This window comes from Phyllostomus discolor, chromosome 4 (genome assembly GCF_004126475.2).
Source record: "Phyllostomus discolor isolate MPI-MPIP mPhyDis1 chromosome 4, mPhyDis1.pri.v3, whole genome shotgun sequence".
Taxonomy (NCBI): Eukaryota; Metazoa; Chordata; class Mammalia; order Chiroptera; family Phyllostomidae; genus Phyllostomus; species Phyllostomus discolor.
Window position 1 is genome coordinate 23,378,052 of NC_040906.2, and position 27,079 is coordinate 23,405,130.

A 27,079-nucleotide genomic window follows, 5' to 3' on the forward strand; every position below is an offset into this window, starting at 1 on the left:
GATGCATTTCTTGCCGCCCTACAACATGCAGCCCGTGCATCGAATGTCTGATTTCCACACACTCAGCCGGGCTCGGTACACCGCCGCTCACGTCGTGTGCTCTTTCTAGAATGTCACTGCTCCCTCTCTCCACTTGACAGAAGCTCACGCGTTTTCAAGGCCAGCTCAAATGTGACATCTTCACATGGCCTTCACTGGCCTCTCCAGGAGCGAGTTGGTTCCTTCTCTGTGTTGCCCTAACGCTTGATTCACTCTAGTTATTAGTCGTATGTATACCCTGCTATTTTTAATTGCCTGTGTTTCTCTCCCTCTGGCCCTACTATGGCCTGGCACCTTGTGGGCAGACATCAAGTACAAAGGAGAAGTTCGGTCAATAGTTGTTATGTTAATTTAAAAGAAGCACCAGATACAATACCTGTCCCTGAAAGGCCAACAAAATTCAAATAGATACAACTTGCTTATCTGGCAGAGTTCTTTCTCCCTGGTCATGCTCCCGCCGGACAAATCGGCCGGTTGGACCCAGGCATCCCAGAGAAGAGCATGCAATGAGGGGTAGTCGCGGCTCCTGTTTAGGAAGTATTTATGGAGAAGCTCCTGGTCACGACAGGGTGCTCAGCCCAAGCAAAGTTTAAAACTTGGTGCCAGACCTCCAGGCTCTTGAAGGCTTGTCATAGCACCTCCTTCCTCCTGCGTGACCTTTCACAGTGCCGTCGCAGCAACTTTCCCATTCTGGTTTGAGGTTCTTCCTCCGAGCAGAGATGTAAGCTGAACGGTGCCAGGCAAGAGTAGCTGAGCAGAGGATGAATGAAGTGCTGCTCATGCGTGATTTCCTCCAGCTGGGCCTCTCCTCAGACAAGGAATTTCATAGGACAACTGTGGGACGTGTTTATCGCCGTCCCCACCAGTCCCCACTGTCGTATTCCTGGGCCGTTTCACGAGAGTACGGTATACACCTGGTCCCTGTGGGAATTTGAGTTTGTGAATCCCCTCACCTAGTTTTCTCAGCAAGGGCATCGTCAGCCTCGAGAGGAAAGCGTGCTCAGAAACAACCCCTGTCTGCCACAGCACTCCAAGTGCAACGGGGGGACCTCGTATGGTGAAGCTCCGTCTAGGAGACCAGACAGAAACTGCTGTCTGGAGCCTGCAACTGAGATCCTTGGAGGCAGGCAATTCTATGAGCAGAGGGGTCAGAGTAGCAAACTTCATCCTGCTTGAGCCCCACTCCCCTTAGGCGAGTAAGATTTGGTCATGAGAAACAGGACCAAGGAGGAAGTGACTTGAGGAAGGCCACAAAGCTAGTTGTGTAGGAGAAGCTGATAGAAGTCCCCCTGACTTTGGTCTGTTTGGTCTCCATGACATCATATTGCCCTTGATTTTCTACACCTATAAAAAGTCCGAAGGTTGAGGGATCTGGATATCCAAGATTGATTAGGCACTCATCCCAATAAGATGCCTAACAACCTGACTTTCAGCAATGATGATGTTCCACCAGCACACATTTCTAAATCACAGTGCTGTTTCACACCCGCTGGCCATTGTCCTTTTGAGGTTGTTCCTATCACATGATTATAGACAAAACTACTTGAAAATCATTGTTTAGGTTTCATGTAGGGAACAGGGCCAAGTGTCCATTTTGCCCTTGAGCGGATCTGGTGCCCGAAGTTGGATGGATCCCCCTCGCTGGAGGCGTGTTACCTGATAAGAGCCGGCCATTGGCACCCACAGTGTTTGCGCAGGCGTGGGGTGCCTGCAGTTCTCCTGTTCTCCAGGGCTGCTGCTTCCCTCCTTTTCTTCTTGCTGCTTTCACTCATCCCTTGCCCCTTTCTTAGCTGCATTTTCTGTCTGAAGTTGAACAGAAGGGGTGAGTGATTGATAACAGTGGTATTGCAGCGAACCAAGAGCCATGACTGTTCTGAAGGACCTGGGGGAGGGCGCGTGTTGGGTCTGGTTTGATCAAATTTGTATTTTGACATTTACTAAAATTAGGACATTTTTAAAAAATGATTATAACATTCAAATATCCCCTCTTAAAAAGAATATCACTTCTGCTTTCCATATATGTGGCATTAATCCAGTAAAGAAATGAAATTAAATTCTCAGTAAACTGTTTATAAATTTTCCCTGTTCCTCTCTTTACGAAAAGATACTAGATCCATTTCTTCCTATCTCAGCGATTCCACTTGATGTTGACTGGCTGGAATGACTGAAACCCTGTTTACTTTTTAAAACCCAGCAAGATATGGAACAGGCAGGGAGAGCTCAGAAATCTCCTAATGAAGGGTGCATTGTAAGCCGAGTACACTCTCCCCAGTCTCCCGGGGAGAAATTACATAGAGATACTAGTGGGGAGGCTTGTGAAAGAAATTTGGGATTGGTTGTTGTGTTCAATTTTAAGAGATCTTGAACCTTTGTCAGGAATCCTAATTCCTTCAAGGTTACTGCGGGATGATAGTTTGTTGAATTTTTTAGAATGTTTTGAGGCTCTGGTAGAAGATTCAGAGTTGGACCAGAAAAAGCTTACTCCTTAGTAGTCAAGAAACTTTTTGTTCTGTCTCTGGAGTCATTGATAGCACGGCTACAGAACTGTAGAGAGCCTGATTTCCTCTACCAGACAGGATTCCCCACCAGCAGGATGGGGACTTGAATCCTTGCAGTCTAATGGTCTCACAGGGGGATTCCAAGATGACATGATAAATATTGATAAGCATTTTCAGAAGCTTCCGCAACAGAATTCTCTGTAAACAAGTACATGTCATCTCACATGGCTCGGACGGGAAAAGCCCAGGTTTCACCTGGCTGCTGCAGCAATGACTTGGGTCCTGATTCTGGCAGCCAGTTTTCTGGAGAGAAGGGAAGGCTTCTGCAGATCTCTGACTCAGTGAACTGTGAGGGGGGAGCTCAGGGTGTGCTTTTAACAACAGCCCAGATAAAGCACCCTTTTCCTTAGCAAAAGTGATCCTTTCGTTCACGTAGTTGTTTGCAAATCCTGTGACTATGAATATCATTTTCACTTTCTTTTCCCCAAATGCACATGCAAGAACTCAAGTTGTTCAAGATTAAGCCGAACATGGCCAAATTTCATGGCAATCACAAATCTAGACACATCAAAATATCTTCTTAATTAAGGCACTGGCTCTGCTGGGGCGCACATTCCAGGGTTCTCGGCAGAGAAAACATGTTTTCTTTATAGGGGAGTTTTATTAGCAGCGATGTTCCGGTATGTGGTTCAGGTTAATTAATGATGTAGTCACACTGGTGTCTTGCCATGAGTTGTATTCCAGTAAGTAGGGCACTAGGAAATCGCATGGGCATATCCTGTTGTGCCAAAGAGGAACCCTTAATTTGGACCAATAAAATACATCTGAGTGAGGTCTGTCAACAGGGCCATTTAAGTAAGAATTCTTAATACGGATACTACCTGAAACTGAGAATTCTTTCCCCATAAACTATTAGGTAGCATGTCCATTGGTTTCAAAGAGGATATGTTGTTCTAAAACATTTTGTTGGCTGAGGTGATTGAGACCTCAAAGGCCCAGCCCACCCACAAGCTCTGGTGGACCTGACCTCCATTGTGTGAGGAGATTTGTACCAAGAACCACCTTTCCCCCATGAGTGTTTTTATTCATTCTAAATCACTGCAGTGTTTTAAAACTTAATTTATGTTGTGCATATGTAGCAAGCTTCCTTGGAGGTTGAAACAACAAAGCAACTGGATTGGAAATTAGATTTCCCCCCTTATGCTGCTAATGTGGTTCTTGTTCCACTGGGATTTCCCCTTTGCATGGGCTGATGATTTCTTTGAAACTGTATGGAAATTGGTTCCGACAGGAACAAAGGGGAGAGGGGATGGCAGTGATGATTCAAATTAGTGTCTCTTCTTCAATGGGCGTCTGGTGCGCCTGAAAGTGCGTGTCATCCCATATCAGCTGAGCCACCTAAGGTTAAGTAGCCAGAGCTACTGGAATCCAAACTTCAAGGGCCTCGGCACTTGATTCTTCCCTGTCAAGTTGGGTTGAATCGTTAATTTGAAACCTGCAACATTGTAATGTGGGTCAGGAACGGGCCAAGCACAATTTCTGTACATGATGGAAAACCTTCTCTCCCTCTCTCCCTCCTCTTTTGCAGCCAGCATGTGACAGATTCCTCTTGCCTACCATAGTGATTTTCGACCTTTTTCATCTCACGGCTCACTTAAGTAACTACTAAAATTCTGTGGCACACAAAAACAATATTTTTTTTTGCTGACCTGACAAAATATAGGTATAATTTTGATTTATTCACACTGATGGCTGTTGTGTTGGCTGTTGTCATTTTTTTCTTTGACCATCTAAGGGAAAAGAGGTCAGTGCCTTGTACAATCAGGTATTGCATGTTTTGAAAAACCTTGCGACGCACCGAATGAAAATCACTGGTGTAACATAATGAACAGAAGAGGGAATGGCTTTGTGGCCGTGGGAAGAACGACAGGTTTAGAAAAAGGCATCTGAAATGCATGAAAAAGAGCGTACACTTCATTGTCAGGGGCATGTGTGTGCACACATACATATGCTCACAGACACACGTGCACATGAAACCCATGAAGCTTCTATTCAGTATTCGCACCCTTAGCTCTTGCCTGGTTCAAACGCCATACTCTCTTAATTGGATTTTGGCTCACTTCCAGTTTCAGTGTTTGAGGGTTCCGTATCTGTGAAATAATGATCCTGAAATAAATAGCACCCCTCCGTAGAGATGTCTTTTTTATGTAAAATTCTTAAAGGGAATGGAGAGGAAAGAAATGCTCCTGTGTTTAGGAAGTTATGGGAAAGTCACCCGAATGGGCCAAAAGAGGAGTTTCCAGGGACCTCGTCTGTGGAAGTAGAGTGCATGGCTGTGCAAGATGACAGAAGACACAAGTTTCGGATGACTGCGAGGTTTGAATGGGCTTTGCATTTAAGGTCCGTTGGATGTGGGGATGCCAATATTGGGGACCGAATTGATGTGATCCTCAAGTGCTTCTGAGAGCAGTGGTTAGCGATGCCTTTATCAGGGAGGTTCATTTGGGTGATAGAAATGGCCATAAATGACGTCAAGTGGGTTGAGCCCCTTTCTTTAATCCGTTCCCTCAGGACAGCAGTTAATAAGCACTGGCTTTGGAGGCCAGAAGAGGGGTGGGTTTTGTTCGTCTCTGTGACACTCGGGGCATATGATGCAACATGGACTGCTGAGAAGAAATACCCTCTTTGCGCCTGTTTGAAACGGGCAGATGTGAGGACCAAGACTGACCGCTTCGTCTTGGGAAGAGACTCCATTTCACTATTTTCTGATGAGTGTGAGTCTGGGAGTGCTGAGAAGTTATGATTGAGCCTTTCGACCTAATGAGGCAGTCATAGTAGGGTCAAATGACCTGGGGAGGCCAGGTAACACCTTTTGGAATTCCAGGATTGATTAATCAATTGGTCCATATATTCATTCACCTAGTAGGTATTGAATGCCTTTTCCGGGCACAGTACTTCCTACACAGGTGCACAGTCTCAGTCCTGCCCTGTGGCCTTTTTTGGATCTAAATGGTGCCTCTCAATTTGGGATGCTGGATCTGTACCAGAGGAAGCATCAAAAAATTTTTTTTCAAATGAAAAACATTGAAGAGATAATAGGTGAAATCACCTATAGTTAAATCTTCAAATACTGATGTATTGTACAGGAAATGTTGGTAATAAATGTATACACATTGTTTCTGATGCTCTTGGGGGGAAGAAAGAAGAATTTTTGGTTTTCATCATGCTCTTGGACCCCTGCCTGACCAGGATTGTGCTCACTGTTGCTTTTCAACTGGATTGTTTTTTTGAGAGTTGCTTTATCCAGCCATCCGTCCGTCCGTCCGTCCATGCACCCATCCATATGACAAATGCTTGAGGCAGGCCGTGAATCAGGGCTCGTTGTGTTTGAATAGCCCACATCCCAGTGAAATTTACATTTAGATGCTGCTGGGGCTGATACCATGATGAACCAGAGAATTGGTTCTATAGCATCGTATTAACTTGGATTAGTGAGTGTCTTAGGCTTTGTGATTGAGGCAGTGAGGCCCCTGTCCAGAGGAAGGTCCATCTGCCACCTCCTTCCAGGTTCCACAGCCTCTCCCTTTCACCTCCCAATCGAGCAGCAGAGGCATTTGTCAGTGTCTTTGATCCTGTTCTGAACCAGCCCAGCTGTTCTCACTTTTCAGTCTTGACTTTTCTGCTCCTATTTCCCAGCATCCCAGAACTCCAGACTAGTAGGCTCCTTCAAAGTCCAGTCTGCCTGGTGCGTGAGAAAACGGATCCCAAGGAGGAAAGTCTCAGCCCGAGTTTCTTGTTTACCTAACCTTTTATGCGCACCAGCTTTACTTTGACAGTTATTTGGTATCGTTTATTTCCCCTTTCCATTTGTTTACATTTATTGTCTTCTTGGACGTGGAGTGAAAATTAGCCACAGCACACACAGTGACGGTTGCAGGCCCTGCTCCCAGCACGTGACGCAGATCAAGTGATCGCATCCTCACACCCTCCCGTGTGGGTGGGTGTATTATCATCTCATTTTATAGGTGAAGAAACTGAGGCACAGAGAGGTTAAGCAACTTGCCCAATAGTGGTGGGAACTGGTAAGTCTTGAACCTGAGTCTGGACCCAGGCGGTCTGGCTCCAGGGCTGCTCGTCTTACCCGCTCGCTCTCTTCTGCCTCCAAGTACACGCAGGGCCAGTCTGTCTCCCTAGCAGCACAGTGGCACACCCACGCAACCATCGTAAATACTTCGGGAAACCCCAGATACCTCAGATTAGGTAAATGTACAACCATCCGGGTCAGGAAAAGTGGCTTAGGGCTTGCCTTCATTACTTTCTGACTGCCATCTTTCACAGTCTGAGGAGTGTGACAGACACCCCTCCCAGCACCCCCACATTGTCTTCCACATTCCACAGTGGAGGTAGAAAACTCTCAGTTTTCAACAAACTATCCTCTGGGATCACCGGCCACTAAATTGCATCTGCCACCCAGGGCCCCAATGGGGTTTGAACCTGTTGTTTTTGGGAAATTTGTATATGTGTGCAACTGTGCTTTGGGGTAAAAGAAGCAATTGTGTGGAGAAATATATATATATATATGCGCACACATATGTGTTAGTGCGTATATATGCACACACACATTTATATGGTGTATTTAATTAACCCAACTGAGAAGGATATAATATTGTTTCAGAAGGAAGTCAATGAAACGAGTTTGCTTTACAAAAAAAATCCCAGTAGCCCGAGTCCGGCTGTGCAAGTGATTTAGGAGAGGAAGGGGAGGTGAGGTAATGGGTTCGGCATGTTCCCATCTTGGCCGCCCTGTGCAAAGGGGCCGGGGGAGTTTGGGAGGGTGTGTACCAAGCGAGCGGGAGCCGGTGGGGGTAAGAGCAGGTTGTAAAACAGGATTAATCATCCCCTTGTCAGACCTTTCCCTGGTACTGTGTTGTCAGTAATTTTGGTTTGAATGAAGGCTGTCTAGCCAATTAATGTTTGTTTCCTTTGGCAAGCCCTGTTGGGGAAAAGGATGAGATTGGTGAATTTAAATTTTTTGTTTTGTTCCTACATTTTGGAAGAAGAGGCGAGTAACGTGAGTTTGGGTTTATAATGAAAGCTCCCCTGCCTGCCCCCCCCACCCCCTTAAAAGGCAAGAGGCAAGACATGGCCAGCTGGTGCCTTGAACTGACACAGGTGCAGAGGCTGTGGGGGGTGGGGAGCCAAGAATAATTACAGGTTTCTGAAGCATTAGGCTTGCCTGACACAAGCACTGATGGTGAAAACTGCTTTTTATGGAAAATTAATGGCGAAGCTGAAAAACTGTCGGGACCGTTGTTGTTCTTGGGAAGCCATCATTTCTCGGGGGTGGGGCATCTCCCGGGTCCTTGGCCTCTCATGAGCTTCTAGGACAGAGTGCTCCCTTTCCCGAGCAAAGAGGACGGGCGCTCTCCTGCACGCGGATGGGGTTTTCCTTTAGGAGTGTCTCTTATGCATTTTTTCTTTCCGTCTTAAACTTCACTTTCAGCCAAGATCTAAGTCTTTGCTCTAGTGTAGGATGGTTTTTTAGGGACTCTTTAAGGCATGAATTTAATTTTGTCTATGAAAATGTAATGACCAAAGCAAAGACAGCTAATGAAACTTACTTTCAAGCTATAGAGTAGCAAATGGGATTTCTTCCAGTATGTGTCCAACTACACGGAGGCTTAGTTGGGACAGAAGACAACAGCAGACCCAAGCATGTGATCCAGCTTGCTGTACGTGAGCAGTGGTGTCTCTTGACCACTCAGAAGACTGACTCTAGTTACGGTCCAAGTAACTGGCCAGGTGATAACGAGTGAGTCTTCTTCAGGGCTGATGGAGGGTAGGTATAGCCGTTGAGGGTAGAGGGCAGACTGATAGACTTCACACTGGCAAGTTCTGAAAAGTGGCCTCTGGGGAAACAAGGCTGGACCAAGATACAAATACCTCTGGGTGCACATGGGCCATCAGGTCCCTCATGGAGACCGTTAACTTAAGGATCACAGTCGCTATGAGGGAAAACCGGGCTTTTCCAAGTTGGTGGAGGTATCGGGGAGCCCAGTGCCTTCTTTCAAGGAACATAAGACCTGGGCACCCCCATCTTTGCCCAGGTTGTGTGACTTTAAAACTCACTTTAACATTTAATTCAGATTTGAGTTGTTTGGGGCATTTCTTTATATGCAGCAACTAAGGAATCCTTGGAAGATGAAAGAGGTTTTTGAGGCGTTTATTTCAAAGACATCACCCTCTTCCCCAGGCCTCTATTCTTGTCTTCTTCCTTCCCTACTTCCCCGAGGAAAATATACCAACACACATTTTCTTTCATGTTGGAACAATTTACAGAGGAGAAGTGCTGAAGAGGTTGTGGTAGAAATTCCCCGACTTGCACATTTATTTAGAATTCAGTTAATTTTCACAGCGTTGTCTCTCAGAATTTACAAATTACTAGAGGGAAATATTTAATTTGGCTTCAGCTCCAGCAACCGGTTGACGTGAGAAACAGCGGAGAGAAATGCGATCTTACACGGTTCCAGTACGGTGGTTATTTTGTGGAGTTCAGCAGTTCTGACAGTGATGTGTACTACCGGCGTACCTCTGGGGTGTGCTGTTGATGGTTGTTGTTGTTTTTTTTTTAACCTAATAGCTAAAAAATGCAGTAAGAGATTTTCTCTTATCCTATATACTTGCTTACCCACATTTTCTAGACTAAATTCATTCTCTCCTAACCTTCTACCCTAATATTCTCTGGCAATGAAAGTCAAGAAAAAGAAAACATTTATTTAAAGTTTATATAGGAGTCACTTTCTGGGTCTTAGAAGGTTGATTCTTGTCAGTGGTTCAGATATCTTTTCTGCTGCGAGTTAGGTTCAGTGTTAGGTTCTCCTTCTCAAACCTACTTTGAAATGTCTAGGAAGACAGGCAAGAAACTTGAAGTGCTTGGTGTCAGAGGTTCTCCCGTGGGCTTGCTGAACTCGCTCATCACGGTGCTTCTGTCCCCTCCGCCAGCCCCTGACAAAAATGGTACCAGACCTCTCTGGCCATGCTGACTGCTTCCTTTCCCATCTTTCAACTTGGACCTAATTTTAAAAGACTAGAAATGTGTCAGAATTGTTACATCATATCATCCTTGGGAGGGAAATAAATCATACAGTTCCCATAAATACCAATCTTTGCAATCCTATAGAGGTTTCCAAGTTGATTTCAGGGGTCAAAAAAATAAAGATTTTGCTAAAAAGTGTGATGTGTAGGCGCATTCATACTGAGCTAGAAAAGGATGGTGTTTTAGAAGATTGCTTTTAAAAAGAAGCCCAAATTACCCTGCTATCCGTAGTTTGTTTGTGTCACTTGAAAATTTCACTCTGGAATATAGATGAAGATTTCAAAGCATAAAAAAGTAATTAAGCTTTGGGACACTCCCAGGAGAAAGGTAAGAGATTTGTCTCTTGTTGCTGTACCTCAGACCCTCTGGGGACTATGGCACCATGGTTAATGGCACGTGACAAAACCACACATAGTAAATGTCAGGAAGGGGCTCCCACGGGCAGCCAAGTGCAGTTCACCTGTGGTGTGCAATTACCTGGGAGAGCGCTCTTTCCGGGAAGTCTCGCCCACCCCTTGCTCACTGGAAAAGCATCAGCAGCATTATCATCGTTGTCGTCACCAGGTCAAGGTCTGATCTCAGAAGAAGCATGACTTGACGAATTTCCGTGAAGTGGAAAGCTATATTTTTGCATATTTTGCATCTGTGTTCTTTCTACAATTTTTTTTCTGTCTTCGTACTTTTAATTCTTGAACCTTTTAGGTGAATGAAATAGGTGGAATACTTGGGATTAAGGGCAGTTAGCTGAAGGGACCACAGATGACTAATAATTGATTACAAACATAAGTGGCATTTTATTTCAATGATGCTATATTATTCCAGGAAAAAAATTTAGCAAAATGCAACTTCTTTTATTTATTTATTTTTGACTCACCAACTCAAGTATACGTGGACCCAAAGATGTCCAAGAATTTCTCATAATGGCACAGTTATTGAGTGGTGGCAAAAATATTGGACCCATGATTTGGTATCCTGTTCAAATGAAAAGACACAGAAGTAGAAACTAGGACATTTTGTGTTCTAAACCCTTGGTTTTAAAGGGGTGGCACTGGAGAACCTGGGCTAGAGTCTGCCCCACCCAGACCCAGATGTGACCAGAGCGGTGATGATGGGACAGGGTTGTGAGGTGATTCTGGCTCACTTTTCCAGAAACTTCTAACACTACTCTACATTGCTTCAGACACTGAGACACCTCCGCCATCTGAGATGACACCGGTAGAAGCTTAGCTCTAAATGATTGTCTTTATTGGTTGAGAACCCATGTGGTATAACTACTATGATCATTGCTTTTACGGAGATCATGATCTTAATAAACCAGACACACCCACCGGTTTATGGGCTCTTAGATGCATTTTGGAGATACTCTTTAATTGTTGAGGATTGAGGAGGGGTGGCTTTCAACACTTGGCAGTCAGCTACTTTCAACACCATTTTTTTTTCTAGGCCAGACTTTACTGAAAAAGACTTTATGTTGAACTTTGAATGAAAATGATCAGTGGGAGGGAAGGTGAAAGGTTGTGTCAAGCATATGGGCATAATGTAAAGAGAGGAAAACAGGTGAAGGATGATTCTTTGGGGAGGGTTGTAGGACAAACGGCAGAAGTGCCCAGATATGTGTGTAATCCTGATGGGCAGGTTTTATGGAATTTATGGTGAGATAAGGACAGGTTGAACAAAAGTCATGTTGGCAACCTTGGCATCATCATACCCCTATATGACCCAGTTTTGTTTTGTTTTTAAAGATTTTATTTATTGTTAGAGAGAGGGAACGGGAGGGAGAGAAACATCGATCTGTGAGAGAAACTGATTGGTTGCCTCTCGAAAGCTCTCAATAAGGGACCTGACCTGCAACCCGGGCATGTGCCCTGGTGGGGAATTGAACCTTTTGTTCTGCAGGACAATGCCCAACCCACTGAACCACACCAGTCAGGGCTATATGACCCAATTTCTTACATATCTCCTGAGCCTGTGAAAGTACCCCTCACCAACAGCAAGGAGATTTTGGTAAACTTAATTTGTACTATAAGACTTGGAACATCCTGTTCCCTGTCAACTTCTCACTGTGGAACCTGTCATAGAAGTAGTAGGCATGGCAATAATAGGTTTAAATTTTTTTTAAACTAGGTCTTGGATTATCTCTTTTAATAAGCATGTTTCAACAAGCGGTAAGGTTATGAACAGAATGGAGAAGGTATTAAAAAAGATTTTAGGGTGATCAGTTCAAAACTGATTCCATGTGGTATTTGTTAGGCACCTAGGAGAAGAAGAAAGCATGCATTTCAAAGTTGAGATATCAGAGAGCCTTTCAAAAGCTCAGCTGTGACTCGAGTAATAAGAAAACCCCTTTGCACCAGGTACATTTCCATCCCATTACTGACCCTAGTGGATTTTCGAAGGGGTGGAGGTTGAGCCAGTGGCTCCAGCCTTGAGTTGTATTGTTAGGTGAGGCCGAGGGAAACCTTATTTTTCCAAGTTAAGGTACCAGGCAGACATAATCTGTCATTAAACTGATATCTGCCAACTCAGATTTGGGGTGTGCTTTCTAGAGTGTCATTGGGACAGAGTAAATTTTGGGTTTTGGTGGAAAAATAAACATTTGAACTCTACATCCAAATTTATAGTCTGAAGATGCACCTGGTTTGCTGTTGGGTGTTTTCTTCTCTTTCTCCCTCTCTCTTTTGAAATTATTTAGACTTACAGAAAAGTTGCAAAATTAGTACGTAAAGTTCCTGTATATACTTTGCTCAGCTTCCCCTAATATTACATAACCACGGTACAATGATCAGAACCAGGAAATGAACATCGATATGATACCGTTAACTGATCTGTGCACTTTGAAACGCAAATTTTTCCCACCAATGTCCTTTTTAAAATCCAGCATCCATGCCAGGGTTCATTGCGTTTTCTTGTATCTCCTTAGCCTCCTTCACTCTGTGACAGCTTTTCAGCCCTCCTTTGTTCTTCATGACTTCAGTACTTTTAAAAAATACGAGCTAGTCATTTTGTGAGTGCCCCTCAGTTTGGAGGGGTCTGGTGTTTTCTCCTGATCAGGTGGAGGTTATGTGGTTTTGGCGGGAGTGACCCAGACCAGCACTGTGCTCCTGTCAGCTTGTTGTGTCAGTGGTATGTGACATAAGTGTGTCTTATGACAGATGCTGCCTCCTTTGATCATGTGATTTAGGTGGTACACGCCAGGTTTCTCTACTGTGAAATGACTGGTTTTGCCTTTGTAACTAATATTTCATTGGGAGGTATACTTTGAGTCTAGGCAAGTATGTTGTTTCTCATTATATTCCCATCTACTAATTTTAACACCCATTGGTGACTCTTGCCTGTAGTCGTTATTATTGTGTTGTTTGCCTAATGGAGATTTTCTATTTCCATCATTCCTTCTGTGTTTATTAATTGCAATTTTACTGTAAGGAGGAGCTGACCCTTCTTCATTTGTTTGTTCAGTTATTTACTTCTATCACTACAGACTCATAGGTATTAATTTTATTCCATGGGTTAGACACCATTATTGTCATTATTCATTTTTGTTGTTTAAATTGTCCACAGTTGGCCATCCAGAGCTCCATCAGGTTGGCACCTGGGTCTTTTTGACATACCTCCATCACTTTATGAGCACACTTCCTTACCTTCTGGCACCACAAGATAGTCTAGGTTCTTTTCTATTATTTGCCCCAGCCTTTGAATTAACTATTTCTCCAAGGAGTCCTGGTTCCTTTATTGGACAATGATATTTAGAAGCCAAGACCTCTGTGGCAGGTGTGCTCATTGCTACTGGGGTGTCTTTGCTTGTAGATTCTTCCCATAGACAGAGCTGTACTGTGTGTGTGTGTGTGTGTGTGTGTGTGTGTGTGTGTGTAGAGAGAGAGAGACTCATACATGTATATACACATTTATTTCTATATATACCTCTGTGTAGTTGTATTAAAATCTATGTGTAAATAATGATACCTCAAAATCTAATTAAACATCATAAGGCATTTCTTTCTTTTTTAAAATAAAGTTCTTGTAATCATTTTAAAAATTGGAGACAAACTTTCTCTTTGGCTTGGAAATAATCTAACATTAAAACCCACCTCATTCTTAACATTTCAGTCTTCAACACTCTTGATGAGTTTTTGATTGACACAATCTTCTCTAAGCTTTATCCCTAGCATGCATTACAAGAAGTTGCTTTCTCAAGACAAAAATTGTTCCACAATGATTTCATAGGGCTATTCAGTACATCTTAATGGGTACTCATGCTTCTGTAATTCTCAGATAGAATAAGAATGTCCTTCATCGGGGCTGCAAGTGACAGCTTCTCTTAAGTGGTCCAGACTTTCCCAGATTTTAGTGATGGGAGGTATCTTCATACTTAGATCATTAGCATGACCCATGTGCACCTGGGACTCAAACTAGGGCATACTGGATAGGTTGTTACTATTATTTTTAAATATTCACCTGAAGATGTTTATTGATTTTGGAGAGAGAGGAAAGGGAAAGAGAAACATCAATCGGTCGAACTCCTTATAGGCTCTCAGATGGGGATTAAACCCACATCCTAGGTATGTGCCCTGACCAGGAGTCAAACCCACAACATTTTGGTGTATAGGACGATGCTCCAACTAACTCAGCCACCCTGACTAGGTTATTTTTTTAGTCCTCCTAGAGAGTATGTAAATATGTTTAAATATCTTCAGTTCCTCAGAACTCTGAATACAAGGAAACAAGAGCTTTGTAACAATCACAGCAAGTTTTTAGTGACTTTAAAATTTTTGAGCTACAAAATACGTAAAAGGACAGAGCATACAAAAAGTCTATAGATAGTGGTGACTGGGGGCGTAAACTAGCACTTGCATGTGAGGTGGGGAATGGCCTCAAGGACTGCTTATACCCCACGATTCCACTGGTTTTTACCTGGACCGTATCTGTGTCCCCAAAGTCTGGTTCTGCTGTTTGGACAAAGCTAAAGAAGCACTACAATTGTGTTCCAGAAGACATGGGTTAGTGGTCATTTCCAGGGTTGCCAGCCTCAGTCTGGTTCAGGATAGGGTGTCTGCACATACATGGCTTTTGTCGCGTGGAGTAGAGTAGAATGATTAAAGTAATGGTATAAAGTTGATGTTATCTTTGTTTGATAGACATTATATACCTGTTGGGTGCCAGACACTGTGCTTGGAAGGTGACAGCTTAAAAAGAGAAGGGGAGCCCTGGTTGGTGTGTCAGTGGATTGAGGGCCACCTACTTCAGCCTGAAAATCAAAGGTTTGCCAGTTCGATTCCCAGTCTAGGGCACATGCCTGGGTTGCTAGCCAGGTCCCTAGGAGAGGGCATGTAAGAGGCAACCACACATTGATGTTGCTCACCCTTGCTTTCCCTCTTCTTTCCCCTCTCTAAAAATAAATAAGTAAAATCTTTAAAAAAAGAGAAAGAGAAGGGGAAGTTTAAGGGAGGTTTCAGGAGTAAGATCCTTTAATTCAGAAGTGAATTACCTGGAGCTTAGACTGAGGGTTTTAATACTGCAGAGAAGAAAATTACAATTTCTAGCAATGAATGAGATGGGAAAAGGAAAGGGAAATTTTGAGACATAGACTTCAGAAAAGGGGCAGGTATGGACAGTGCAAATTCTTAGACCTGAGAAGGTGGTAGTGTTGCTGGTTGCAAACATGCAGTGGTGGGAAGCTACTCAGCAAGAGCTGTTATTTAATTAATAAGTGAAGCAGAATTAAAAGTTACTTTTCCAATAAGCTTTCCTTGGCTAATACCTCCACATTATAGAGTGTAGAATTCATTGTCCATTCATCTCCTAAGAGCTTATCAGCACACTTTATTATTGTGTTACTTGCTGTCACTTTGCTTCGTAAAGTTACATCATTTTTAGCTTGTAATTGCTTATTCTGTTCCCGCATCTCAAGGATCTCTTACTGTCTTCTCCTCCTAATGTGCAGGCAGCCCTGCGCCTTGCTGTGAAGACAGTAGTTGAATGAACGCTTGTGACATGAGAGTTGAATGAAGATTGGAACTAGTCATTAGTTTATACTATTAAAAACCAACAGTGAGACCTGAAGGTGATTCATAGGTACAAGTCTGTTTTTCTTATTCAGTAATGCAGAGTTTTACCAGAAGGCTGATTTAAAAACCAATCTTTTGAAATGTCACCACAATAAAATCCCTGACAGATGCAACACAACTAGGTATATCATTAAAATATATTCTTAACAGAATGAAGGCCCAGAATCAGAACACTGGTTGAAAACACAGAAGCTGTACAGAGGCAGTGAATTAGGAGCTAGTCACATTTAAAATTTGCCATCAGTATTTCTTTGTTGAAGCTCAAAAGTTAGAAAAAATTGAGCTGGTGCAAGTAAGCACCATGGTTTTATTCCAGATTCTGGAAGAGTAGGATTTCTAAGTGAGGAAAGCTTTTAAACCAGAAATTTAAATGTCCATTTTTGCCATAAAAGTGCTTCCACCATCTTACAAAGACTCAGATGCACCAAGGATAAAGATTTGTTGAAATTGTGACCTCCTGGTTCCTTTTTCTCTGCTTCTTTACCAGTTGAAAACTTCATGTTGAAGTTAGATTGGGTTTTATCTTTAACAAGTCAGATAGCTGTGTTTGATTAAAATGGACTTGTGCTCCTTGCCGCAAAATATGTAGCACTTGTGTTTTGAGTGACTTACTGTGAACAACAGGGGGGTTTGTACAGGTATTCTTTTAGGACAGCTTTCATTCCTTGATGGGCAGGACTTGATGTGGGCTGCTTGTGCCTGAGGTGGCCCCTTAGTTCAGGGGGACGTGGTTTGTTCTTCAGAGCAAGCTGGGAACTTGGCTTAGTTTTGTGATTTGCTCATCTACTTGAGAAATAAAGTTGGCCTAGGGGGAGTCTTGTCTTGCTGTGGAGACCTTGTCTGACTCTGCTGCTTCATGCTTAGGTGGGAACTCTTAGGGAAGCCTGGAGCATCTCACCTGCTGAATTGGATTGTGGGGCAGAAGATCAGTTTAACCTTGAATGTTCTCTGGGATCTGGATGGTGCGAGAGAGCCCTCCTGGGCCTTCGCATCAAGTGTAGTGGTTGAACTCATATGATGTGACCTTATGAACCCTTCAGGAGTATTCAAGGAGTCAATAACGAGGTCACACCTCCCAGTAGGAGACTTTCAGATTACAGGCCATGAAACCATTCTCTGTATCTTTCTGAATCTTCCTCCTCTGCCTGTCATCGTGTGGCCTCATGGTATTCTTTGCCTCTGATAGCTGTTTCTCTCCCTCCTCCCTCCCCTCTGCAGACATGCCTTGAATTGGAACGCTACCTACAGACGGAGCCCAGGAGGATCTCGGAGACCTTTGGCGAGGACTTGGACTGTTTCCTCCACGCTTCTCCTCCCCCGTGCATCGAGGAGAGCTTCCGGCGCTTGGACCCCCTGCTGCTCCCTGTGGAAGCGGCCATCTGCGAGAAGAGCTCGGCAGTGGACATTTTGCTCTCTCGGGACAAGTTGCTATCTGAGACCTGCCTCAGTCTCCAGCCAACCAGCTCTTCTCTAGACAGCTACACAGCCGTCAACCAGGCCCAGCTCAACGCAGTGACCTCATTAACGCCCCCGTCGTCCCCTGAGCTCAGCCGCCATCTGGTCAAAACCTCACAGACTCTCTCAGCCGTGGATGGCACAGTGACGTTGAAACTGGTGGCCAAGAAGGCCGCACTCAGCTCAGTAAAGGTGGGAGGGGTGGCAACGGCAGCTGCAGCCGTGGCGGCAACCGGGACAGTTAAGAGCGGACAGAGCGACAGCGAACAAGGAGGGGTGGGGGCTGAGGCATGCCCCGAAAACAAGAAGAGGGTTCACCGCTGTCAGTTTAACGGGTGCCGGAAAGTTTATACAAAAAGCTCCCACTTAAAGGCCCACCAGAGGACTCACACAGGTAGTGGTACAAGTTGGCCGCACGTGGTTTCTTCTTCTTTTTCCTCCCGTAGCCTCCTGGTGGGAAGGGCTTCTCTTTGTTCCATGGCGTCCCTGCCAACCAGGAGGTGATGGGAAGGCAGGAGGGCCTGGGTGGGGATCTCCAGAGGTCCTGAGCACAGGACACAGGTTTGTCACTCATGTCAAACTCGCGTTTGGCTGGTGAGACCCTTTCAGAGGCAATGCTGACCCTGTACAGCATAGGATCGAACGATTCTGAGGTTGCGTAAACGGGGCTCTGGTAGTGTGACTCAGCCCCATGTGATCCTTGCACTTGTCACTTTCTGACACCTTTCCTTGTTTCATGAGTGTAGTTCTGCTGTTCTGACCAGCAGTGGGATCTGAGGAGGTCCATCTGAAAGAATTCAGTTAAACAAGGTAGCCGGGGTGTCCCCATTCACTCTTTTCCCAGCATCCGTGATTTTTCATCAAAGCCGTCAACAGCAGGAGGGTTTCAAAGTTCATTAGATGTGATCATTCTATAATTAATTGGCATCTCCTCTTTTGCATTGTTCTCTGGCGCATGCTTTATGGAGAGATGGCAGAATGGCTTTTTAATGAGCTTGTTACTGAGAAGTTGCTGAAGTGATTACGTGGCTATGTGTGTGGTAGGCACGGGGTGGGGACCAATGGGGACTGCATATTTTACTCAGGACTTCTGCAGTGACTCCCAGGTATCATATCGATCATTGGAGTGATGGGATGATTTGGAAGAGTGGGGTTTACCGAGAAAAGGCTGAGATTGGCATTTTCCTTGAAACTGGTCTTTGTTTTCTGCGTTGAGATGGAAGCTTTAGGACTGGCATCTCCCCTTGGTGTTAGCATCCTCGGAGCAATTACTGTCATTGGTGAGTTTTAAACAAGTCCCGGCAGCATATTGCCTGCTGCTTGCACTGTACAAGCTGAATAGGGAAAACTCCAGAAGTATAAGCCGCAGAGCAAGAGTATTGTTGGAGAGAAGTGGGTGATGAATCTCAGCTAGGCGGTGTCCGACAAGAGTTCGGTGGGGGCTCACCACTCGTCTTTCTGGTGCTCTCTGGTGGCTGGTGGACTGTGCCTCCAAGGAATCATGCACTGCAGAGTTCACTGGCTGGAAAAGCAGAAAAGCCTGGGTTCTAGCTTCCATCCTGCCACTAACTAGCTCTGTGACCTTGAGTGTGTCCCTTTACCTCACTGGGCCTCATTGCCCACATCTGTCATATAATCTGGCTCTTAAAGACCCTTTCAGCTCTACTGTTTTGGGTTCTGTGAAGTGTCTTTGCTCAGTACAGGAGAACTTCCCTGCAGTAGGGATGTGTAATGTGACTAGAAGAAATGACCGTTTGGAGCCACAAAGTTCTTCCCACGGGAGGGTGAGCATTGACATTGTTTCCTCTCAGCACGGGACTCAGGCACGCGCTTCTCTTGCTCTGAACTTCATTTCCCTCGTGGCTCTTGCTCGGTTCATGGGAAGGTCTCCTAAGACAGCTTTCGAGCCCTGTGGCTCAGGTGCAGAGTCCACTCATGGTTTCCCATCAGAGTTGGCCTTCAAGTTCTCCACTGCGCACACACCGAGGCTAATGCTTCCTATTGTCAGCGTTATTTCTCTATTGTCCTCAAGGTCATTTCTTTCTCAAGTCCATGAGTCATTGTAATGACAAGACATTGCAGTGTTCCTTTCTGCAGTCATGCCTCGCCTCCCGCTCCCCCTAGGAAAGCAGAGAAAGCAGGATGAGGCGAGAACGTTGAGTTTCATTAGGGGTATAGAATTCATGGTGATGGACACATTTCGGAATTATTGACACTAAGATAGGCCATGTCCTGTCTAGTATGGTGGCTGGACAGCTCTGGGGAAGCAGAGATTCCTTTCTGGGGGGTGAGAGGGGAGTTCAGAGCCTTTTCTTCTTTTTCTTATCCCTTCTTCCCAACAGACATGTCATGTCAGAAAGATCACTTTTTGGGGTGATGTGTTATTTGGTGCTTTGTTTGAGGGGACTGGTGTACTCAGTGATTATCAAGGTGGAGCTCGTTATGCTCCCCAGCACGTCTCAGCACTTTACATCTGGGGGGCTGAAGCGGAAAGACTCCTCCCTGAGGGGAAGGCACTCAGGCCCCGTGCATTGCTGGAAAGGCAGCATTGCAGCGTGACTGGGAGTGGGGCTTTGTGGTTAGGTTAGTTAGGTGGACTTGGGTTTGAGCTTTGGCTCTACCGCCTCCTGGGTTTGTGATCTGGGTAAGTTGTTTTTCCTTTTGCAGTCCCATCTTCCTCATCTGTAAAACAGGGACAATTGTGTTTACCTCCTAGGTTGTTTCAAACATTAAATGAGAAACTCTATGCAAAATACTTATAAGAGCTTATTAAAAGATAGCAGTAGGATTCATTGTAGTTATTACTATTGCTGTAAATATTGAGCAGTGATGTTTTCATGGGAAACCACCCCCCGCTTCCAGCTCTATATAAACTAGCAATAAGCCACTTAGCCGAAGTTAAATACCAGCAAAAAGCAAGAAGCCCTCTGTCCTCACTCCTGTACTTTCAGTGTGTGGGTGACAGTGCTCACGGACACCAGTTGTGGAGGGTGAGACTGGACATGCCTTTGGCATTGGCCTTTGAAGCCGGCACGAATGTAGACCAGGGCTTTTCTCAGACAACACAGGGAGCAGTCGCCTTGCATCCTCAGAGACAAGCATGGAGGGGAAAGGTATGTGCTTATAAAAAAGAGAAACAGACAGGAGGGACTCGGAGATGGGAATGAAAGATAGAAGGAGGGAATATGAATTAATTTGGATTAAATGGATGAGAATCAGAAGTATTTATTTGGAATTGGTGTGAATGGGGCACATGGGGAACTGAAAACAAAGGTGATAATTTATGTGGTGTGGATGAACTAAGAATAATGAAAGCAGCATGAAAGATGGAACCAAATTAAGTACAGACATATCAAGGAAATGGACTGGTAAAAGCTTGAGGGCAAAGGTGTATGGTGATGGGAATTCGAGATGAGTCTGCTGATAAAAGTGAGTGAACGGGGAGAGCTGCTGAGGAATGCTGAAATAAAATTTTTAAAAAATGGGTTCTGGTTGGACTCAAGCAAGCTCTTTTAACACAAGGCTCACTTTAATTCAGTGAAAATACTTCCATATTTTTCAGTTAGGAAGTGTTTGGGGACAAAAATAAAAAAAGGATGAGAAAACCATCCAGGAGAAATATTGGCATTTTGTTCTCTAGAGTTGTATATATGCTGTCTCTTCTGTGTCTTGATATGTTGAAAAGGAGACAGTTGCAAAAATGAAGTGAAGTCCAATGTGCGAGTCTTTGTGCACAAGAAAGACAGTACTTTGTTGGCAAGGTGAGATTGCTCGCACGGAGGAGTTTTTAAAGTGTTCTTCACTCAGTCTTTATATAGACAGGATTTAGAATTTACTGAGCTGGAAAAGGTATGCTCCCCCCACTCCACCCCCTTGGGCTGTTCTTTGAGGATGCTGAATCCTTTAAACTTTTTGCTCTGGAGGATGTTAGGCAATGAGGTGTTTTTTGTTTTTTGTTTTTTTTTCCCAGGTAGCAGATGTTCAAGTTGGTAGCTAGGGCACAAATACTGGTTTATCCAAGGAGGCGAAGGTGTGGATGGGGGAGCCAGGGGGTGGGGGCGGTGGAAGAAAGATGAGGCCCGGCCTGGGACAAAGGGAATATTGTGAAGCAGCAGAATCTCCGTGAAAGGAAGCAGATAACAATGGACATATGGTTTCTTCATCGGGAAGAGCCCTTAGTGCCGGCAGGAGTGGAAAGTGTCCTTCAGCAGCTGAGCCGTCCGCCGAGGGCCTTTCTCTGCCCCTCTCTTTCTGCTCTCTGTAGAATATGTTTTTCTTTTTCTGTGATTCAACCATTACGATCATCTTCTTGGACTCAGCTAAATCATTCTGATATTTTGATGCAGGAGAAACCTTTACTTTAATTTTTCTAAAAATCAATGTATTATGCTCATTTTTAGCAAAAATCAATTTGTTAAAATGGTAGTAGATGCTGTGCAAAAAAAAAAAAAGGTTCTTTTTCACATTTCTTCTTGATCACATCTCAGATGAATAAAAAGCAAAACGCCTGTGATTGAAATGATGCTTTGTGTTAAATGAGCAGACTTTTCTAGTATGGAAATTCATATAAAAGCATGATCACATTTATACTAATAAGAGTGAGTCATGTTAGTACAGTCAGGACAAAGGGCGGCAGTGAAATCGTTGGTGGCTGGTCACAGAGGAGGGAGGAAAGAGGCCGTGTTCTCACCCATGCTCGTTGGAAGGTTCTCTCTGGGGACTGGGGTTACTTCACTCTCATCCATGGGTGGTGGTGAGAAGATTGTGCGATGAAGGATGAAAAGGGTGTTTTCAGATGGGAAGGTAATATAAGCGTGCAATTAGCATTTTATATCTGCTTTGGGGCAGGTCATAATCGATCAAGATGTGGCACAATCTCTTAAGTTTAATTAGAGTTTATGGAAATGGTTTGTTTTTAAATGAAAAGGTGGCCCAGTATATTACAAACAAAAAGGTGGGTGTTGTGTTTAAGAGGCAAACAAAAGTGGTTATTTTATACATGTAATGAAAGTTCTTTAAAGTTTGAACTACGTTTCTTTTACTTACTCAACAAATAGTATAAAGTACTTGCTGTGCATTTTTTGAAGTCCTCTACAAATACTAAACCTTTTAACCCTTGTGTTAATATAATGACATAGGTTCTCCTTCTATTTCATAAATGAGGACAGTGAGGCGCAGACAGGTCAAGCCACTTGGCCAGTTGCACATGGTCCCTAAGTGGCTGGGCCAGGACTCGAACAAAACACTGTTGCTCCAGTCCAAGCTCTTATGCTAACTAATGAGAGGAAAAGAAGTCAAATAGATATTCTTTTTAATAACCGATTATTAAGAGGAAATGAGAAACATATACTTTAAACACAAATTGACAATGAGAACTACTCTAAGTGTCTCCTAAATAGATAAAAGGTGGGAGGGTCTTTAAAGCAAAGTGCCTCATCAAGTGACCAAGACCCAGAACAAGGAAATTGCAAAGGGATGGTCTTCCGTTTCCAGGCCCATTATTGTTACTACTATAGCTACTATTATTGTGGTCATTACGATTAAACCGTTTTTTAAACCTAAGTGTTAAAGAGAGACTTTCTTGTAACAGTCCTAGTGGACTCATTCAAGTGCCAAATGTTAACACTCTGTACCTATGAAATAAGAAGGGCAAACGTTATCACATGTAGGGGAAACTGAGGATCAAAAATCTGAAAATGTCTCAGCCCAGGTTATACAGCCTGCTGTGGGCAGAATCAAAATTCAACTGATATCTCCAGTCCCCTGGGCTTGAATCTTATTTGATAGATCACCTTGCATCTTATTTACTTTGTCATTCAGTCATTCCATAAATGGGTATCAAGTGCCCATAGCTGTCAGGCACTGTGCCTCGGGGGCCAGCAGAGGAGGGGGGAAAGGCAGCTTAGAGAATGGGGGCGCTTAAGGCTCGTTAACTGCGAGTGGGGGCTCCTGTCGGTGGTCAGCAGCAGCACGGATGGTTCCGAGATAAGTCGCCTTTCTCTTTCTGGACAGGGTGTTTATTGATTCTGTGCATGTTTTTAAACGATGCCAATGTGATAATACACTAATGTATATAAATGGAAGCCCTAATTCAAGGTCAGGCATATCAGCAGGACACAATTGAATACCTCAGTCTAGAACTCTAGGGGGCCCATCGACCACTTTCAACCTCCTTGGTGCCATAGATAAGAATTCTTTGATTTTGTACAATAGCAACTGAAATAGGGCAATTTTAAGACATTAAAGGGCCTTTAATATTCTGAGACACATGGCTGCTGATGTTTATCCATGTGTTGAGGCAGAAACTCATTAAACCCCGATTATGGGATAGAAACTAGAATAAGGGTTAACTGTTCAGTTCACGAGGTGGAGAGAGTTTAATAGGAGTGTTTGATATCTTGGGTTTAGCATATTCAAGATTTAAGAGAAAGAGTTTGTTAAAGGGCGTGTGAATGAGGTGGTGGGAAACAATGGGAGAATTTTATGGTTCAGGAAATCTTCAAGTTTCACCACATGGTAATTTAGCAATATGCTGGCTCTTCACATTTATGAAGATAAATTTAGGCAAACATATATTGGGCAGAATATCTTAAACTCAGCATATACACAGTGAGCACATTTATTTTATCATTATAATATGGTAATAAATGTGGGCTTTGTGAGATGCCTATTCCAGATGTCCTTTTAATGGATAATTAGTAGCCACACAGTAAATAAACATGTTCAAATAAGAATGGAGGACAAAGTAAGAACAAGAAGTGAATACATATTTCATCATACACTATTTATTGAAAACCTGCCATACGAGACACTGTTACTTCCCTGTCTCTGAAGACCTTGCTTTTTGATGGAAAAGCCTGAAATATATCTTTCATAAAGTCATTACATTTGGAAACTGATCTCAAAAGAGGATCGAGGATGGATTGAGGGTGGGAGGAAGGAAGGAGGGAAGAGAATCGAGAAATCTCATTTCAAAAAAGGCAGTGGAAGTAATAGAATTGTAGAAATTTGAGGATTTAAAGGTTGGGCCATCTCTGTTTGATAGAGAGGAGGGCCGTGAGACATCTGGACGATTGAAGGAATGACATTGGGAAGACCAAGTGTGAACTTTAAAGAAAACGGTTCCCTTTAGTAAGTAGGTAATGCACAGAAGCGTTTCTGTTACAATAAGAATGTGAATGACCAGGATGATCACAACCGTCCTGTATATATGGGGAGATGTGAGGAAAGTTCAATGGAGCTTTGTCAAGAGTGCGGGTACGATGATATAAAAATTCGTCAGTGGTAGGCAATATTTCCCTTATGTCTCCTTGAAATATTAATTGAGTAATTCTGTTTGAATGAGAAAAAAAGAGAGTAAGAAAGTCATGTGTAAAAATAAAAGCAAAAACAAAACCTCCCAAACCTCCTTTTAAACACTTTTTAAAATTCTTTTAAATTCTTTTTAAAAGATTCGTTAAAATATAAGGAAACAAAAAATATTTGTAAAATAGTGTGTTTTTCTCTGAAAAAAAAAAACATCCAGTTTGAATTTAGTAGAAATTCCAGCTAAAACCTTGAAAATGGATCATGAGAAAACACACTTTTCATGTGAGGAGTCCCAGTGGGGTCGTTGGGAATCCCACTGACCATGGCCCATTCGTAATGGGACTCACAGCTCTGCCAGGCTACCCGGGTACCGACGGAGAGAGGCTGGGCCTCTCCAACAAGGCAGTTTCAGTCTGTCCCCACCCTAGCAGAGATGAAGTGGATTGCTCTGGGCAAACCTGTTTCTGGCATCTCAGTGTCTTCCTCCCTTGTGCCCCACCTTACACCAGGTGCTTTTCTGCCCCGAGTCACTTCCTGCCTCCTTTACATCAGAAGGGATCTGGTAGCCACACACGGGATTGGTAGAGTACACGTCCACCAACCATTGTAAAACACTGATATCTTTCATTATTATTTTTCAAATGTTCAGTTGTGGGGAACTGTTCATGGAATTTCAGGAATCCGCAAGCAAGTAGGGAGACAAGCTGGGGGTGTGTTGGAAGCGAGAGCAGCATTCCCTACCTCCACTCCCGCCCTGTTCCCCTCCCCTGCTACTGGGTGTTCTACATTTTCTAAGAGCACCTTCTGGTCAAACACTTAAAAAACTGATGTATTGTCATGGCAGCTGTGAGGCTAAATGTTAGTAGAAGCAAGACCATTCACAGCAATCATAAGTTAGTGACTTTTGAATGTGCTGGTTATTTGGCTAACCGGTGATGGCGTCGTTCCCCATTCCTGCCGCGTTCCCGTGTTCAGTCGCCAATGTGAAGACGTGACTAGCGTGTATAATGGAGGTCAAGCCACTTAAATTATTTAAGAGTGTCTGTAGTCAGGATACATTTTTCCTGGTCTGTCACATGTTTCTGTTCACCCTACCTTCTATATCCTCTGTGCTTATTGACTTGGGGACTGACCAGGATTGGACCTCTTAACGCTTTTAGAAATGGGAAACCACCCTGGCTGGTGTAGCTCAGTGGATTGAGCTCGGGCTGTGAACCAAAGCATCGCAGGTTCGATTCCCAGTCAGGGTACATGCCTGGGTTGCAGGCCACAGCCCCCAGCAACCGAACATTGATGTTTCTCTCTCTCTCTCTTTCTCCCTCTCTTCCCTCTCTAAAAATAAGTAAAAATAAATAAAATCTTAAAAAAAAAAGAAAGAAAAAAAGAAATGGGAGACCAGGATGCCCCATTGCCAGTTCCTTATGGAACCTAGGGCCAGCTTTGTCCCAAACCAGGCCTCCATGGCAGACACCCTTACTTTTGGGACTATACATGTTTTCCTTCAAAGGTTATGAGTTTTAAATTGGAAGTAAATTTATATTATAAACCACTCATCTGGTATCCTAAAACATAACTGAGGTTTTTTTGTTGTTGTCATTTCTACCTTCAGAGCGTATCCTCTTCCCATTACAAGAACTGACATTTAATTTACAGAATTCAGTCACATAAAACAGTACTACGCATAGGATTTTCAGGCAGCCAATGTAAAATTTTTAAGAATCCCCAGTTTGTTGGAATGGCATAGTTTCAGCCACTTCACTAGGTGAGCTGAAGTTGATGAAAAGCCGTCAGTCCTTTTGTTGGGAGCAGGAAGCCGGAAGCCACCCTCTGCTGAGAAAGTTCTTTTCCTCCATGGTAGAGTGTCGCCCAGTCAGGTGTGTCACAGTGTGTGATGTCTTTCTCTAGAGCAGCGACTTTCAACCCGTGTGCTGCAAGAATTATTAAAACATTCAATACCTGACTATTTAGTCAGGGGCACTGACCTCTTTTCCCTGAGACTGTCAAATTAAAAAAATGACAACAGCCAACACAACAGTAGCTGTCTGGTATGGATGAATCAAAGTCATACCTGTTTTTTTTTTTGCCAGATCAGCAAAAAATATATTTTTTTGGTGTGCTGCAGAATTTTAGTAATTAATTTCTATATGCCATGAGATGAAAAGTTTGAAAATTGGTGCTCTAGAACCTTTGCTGTTTTTGCAAGAAGGCAGTTTTGTGAGAAGGACTAGAGATTGTTCCAGTACTAGAGCCAGTTAGGTGAGACAGGTTCTAGGGGGTCTCAGGTAGAATGATATCATCTGTACCCTGATGAATAGAACCCAAGAAAAAGGCCTGGTATGTATTTGAGTATATACAAGGCCTGGTATGTATTTGAGTTGAGCCTGGTATGTATTTTAGTATATACAAGAGTGGCAAGAAACAGTAGGAAATATTTTAGGATAGCTGTGCAGTAGTCCTGTTTAAAGGTGTCTGTCTTAATGTTGCGTGTGTATGTGATTCAATCTTGCCTCACTGGAATTCACCAGTGTGATTACAGATTTCTAATACGATATTTGAAGTACCTGTACTCAACTCCTGTTGTAGAAAGGAAATTATGATTCTTCATATTGAATCCTCAATTG

General features: G+C 43.6%; 1 protein-coding gene across 3 annotated transcripts in view; it reads left to right on the plus strand.

Annotated features, from left to right (window-relative positions):
- KLF7 (Kruppel like factor 7) overlaps nucleotides 1-27,079 on the plus strand; it is an 86,473-nt gene that overhangs the window by 23,238 nt on the left and 36,156 nt on the right. For 2 of the 3 annotated variants that reach the window (XM_028508782.2, XM_028508780.2), the window contains exon 2: nucleotides 16,914-17,544. In XM_028508782.2, the coding sequence (XP_028364583.1) occupies nucleotides 16,914-17,544 (631 nt within the window). Of the gene's footprint in view, nucleotides 1-16,913; nucleotides 17,548-27,079 lie in introns of all 3 variants that reach the window. The other variant, XM_028508779.2, reaches the window with a different exon arrangement.